Genomic DNA, 1541 nt, shown 5'->3' with positions numbered 1-1541 from the left:
AAGCTGGTGTCGCAGCACCATCCCCAGCTTGCTTGCACAAGTGAGCTGGCATTGCAGCACTGTCCCCAGCCTGCTTGCATGAGCAAGCCAGTGTCAGAGCACCATCATCAGCCTGCTTGCACGAGCGAACTGGCCTTACAGCACCATCCCTAGCTTGTTTGCACGAGCGAGCTGGCGTTGCAGCAYCATCCCCAGCTTGCTCRCACRAGTGAGCTGGTGTCACAGCACGCAGGCCCCAACAACAGGTTAGTGCTTCATACCAAACAGCGGGCGGGAGCACAGCTTGGAGCTTGGTGACCCCTCCGTCGACGGGGACGAGGAACTGCACGTTGTTGAGAGCTACGGGCGTAGTCATTGCCTCTGTATTGTATTTGTAGTCAATGCGGAGGTCGGTGCTTGCGGGGTCACAGCGCCAGCTCACTGCAAGGTTTAATGGAGTAGACTGAATACCCTGGGCAGACACCTTCCAAAACGACAGAGAAGACACTCAGTTTCCGCCGGGCCGAAGGGAGAGCGCCCGCGACGCTGCTGGCGGCGGCCGTGCCCTGCCTGCCCGCGGGAGCCCGGACCCTCCGCCAGCGCCCGCGGCGCCTACCTGGTACTTGAGCATGTCCACGTTGTAGTAGGTGGCCTGGGGCTTCTGCTCCGATACCTTCTTGAGGTGGGCCATCAGGTTGGGCATGTTCACCCAGAACTCCTTGGTGCCGGCAGCGGCCGGCGCGGTGTCGCTGCGTGGGACAAGAGCGCTGAGCGCGCGCGGTGGGAGCGTCCCGCGCGCGGTGCCGGCCCCGCAGAGGCACTCACCAGCACAGGAGCTGCGGGTTGGGCAGCACGTGCTCCAGCCGGTCGTAGTTGAGCACGCGGAAGGTGAGCACAGCGGGCGTCGGGTTGGTGGCGAAGTGCCGCGTGATGCCCGCCGGGAAGGAGAGCACCATCTCACCCGTGATCTTCACGATGCACCTGCGGCGACGGGCGGCCGCTGCTCAGGGTGGCCCCAACCCAGCCGAAACGCCCCCGAACACCCCAAAACGTGGCCGCACCATCAAGCACGGTGCTTTTGTGGCCACGGGGCGCCCCCCACGGCACCTACTTGCTGGGGTCGGCTCCTTTGAAGTAGGCGTTGACGGTCTCGGTGAAGGCGGCGGCGACGGGCAGCGTGTCCTGCGCCCCCATGGTGAGCGGGCTGGGGCCCCGCGACGAGCCTGCGGCGGGGGAGCGGCGTCAGGGCCCCGCGCCCGCGGCCAAGGGCGGCCCCGTGCCGGCCCGCGCGCCTGCCCGCTCCGCGCGCCTGCCACGGGCTCGCTCCTTGCAGCGCGAAACCGGGCTGCGGCCGCTGGCGGCAGCTCCTTGGCATTGCAAAGCGCGCGGGGATGGAGAGCGGGGCGGGGCGGGGTTCACGAGCCTGCGTCTCAGCACCCACTGCAAAGTGGGGCCTGGTGGAAGCGCTCGGCACTCCTGCAGCGTGTGCCGGGTGCTCACAGGCACCCGGTGCTCCTGCGGCCCGGCACTGCACCCCAGCACCGGCACCTGCGGGAACGCAG

At 67.6% G+C, this 1541-nt stretch overlaps 1 protein-coding gene across 1 annotated transcript in view; it reads right to left on the bottom strand.

Moving 5' to 3' along the window:
* Positions 1 to 1541, bottom strand: part of SGIP1 (SH3 domain GRB2 like endophilin interacting protein 1) — a 21367-nt gene that overhangs the window by 1853 nt on the left and 17973 nt on the right. The window contains exons 17-20 of the mRNA XM_026037170.1: positions 1091 to 1202; positions 805 to 960; positions 596 to 728; positions 261 to 463 (exon numbers count right to left, since the gene is read on the bottom strand). Of these exons, the coding sequence (XP_025892955.1) occupies positions 261 to 463; positions 596 to 728; positions 805 to 960; positions 1091 to 1202 (604 nt within the window). The remainder of the gene's footprint in view (positions 1 to 260; positions 464 to 595; positions 729 to 804; positions 961 to 1090; positions 1203 to 1541) is intronic.

This window comes from Nothoprocta perdicaria, unplaced genomic scaffold, assembly GCF_003342845.1.
Source record: "Nothoprocta perdicaria isolate Ctin4 unplaced genomic scaffold, notPer1 scaffold_191, whole genome shotgun sequence".
NCBI classification, from domain to species: domain Eukaryota; kingdom Metazoa; phylum Chordata; class Aves; order Tinamiformes; family Tinamidae; genus Nothoprocta; species Nothoprocta perdicaria.
The sequence above is the reverse complement of the archived record's forward strand: the minus strand, read 5'-3'. Positions and strand labels throughout refer to the sequence as shown.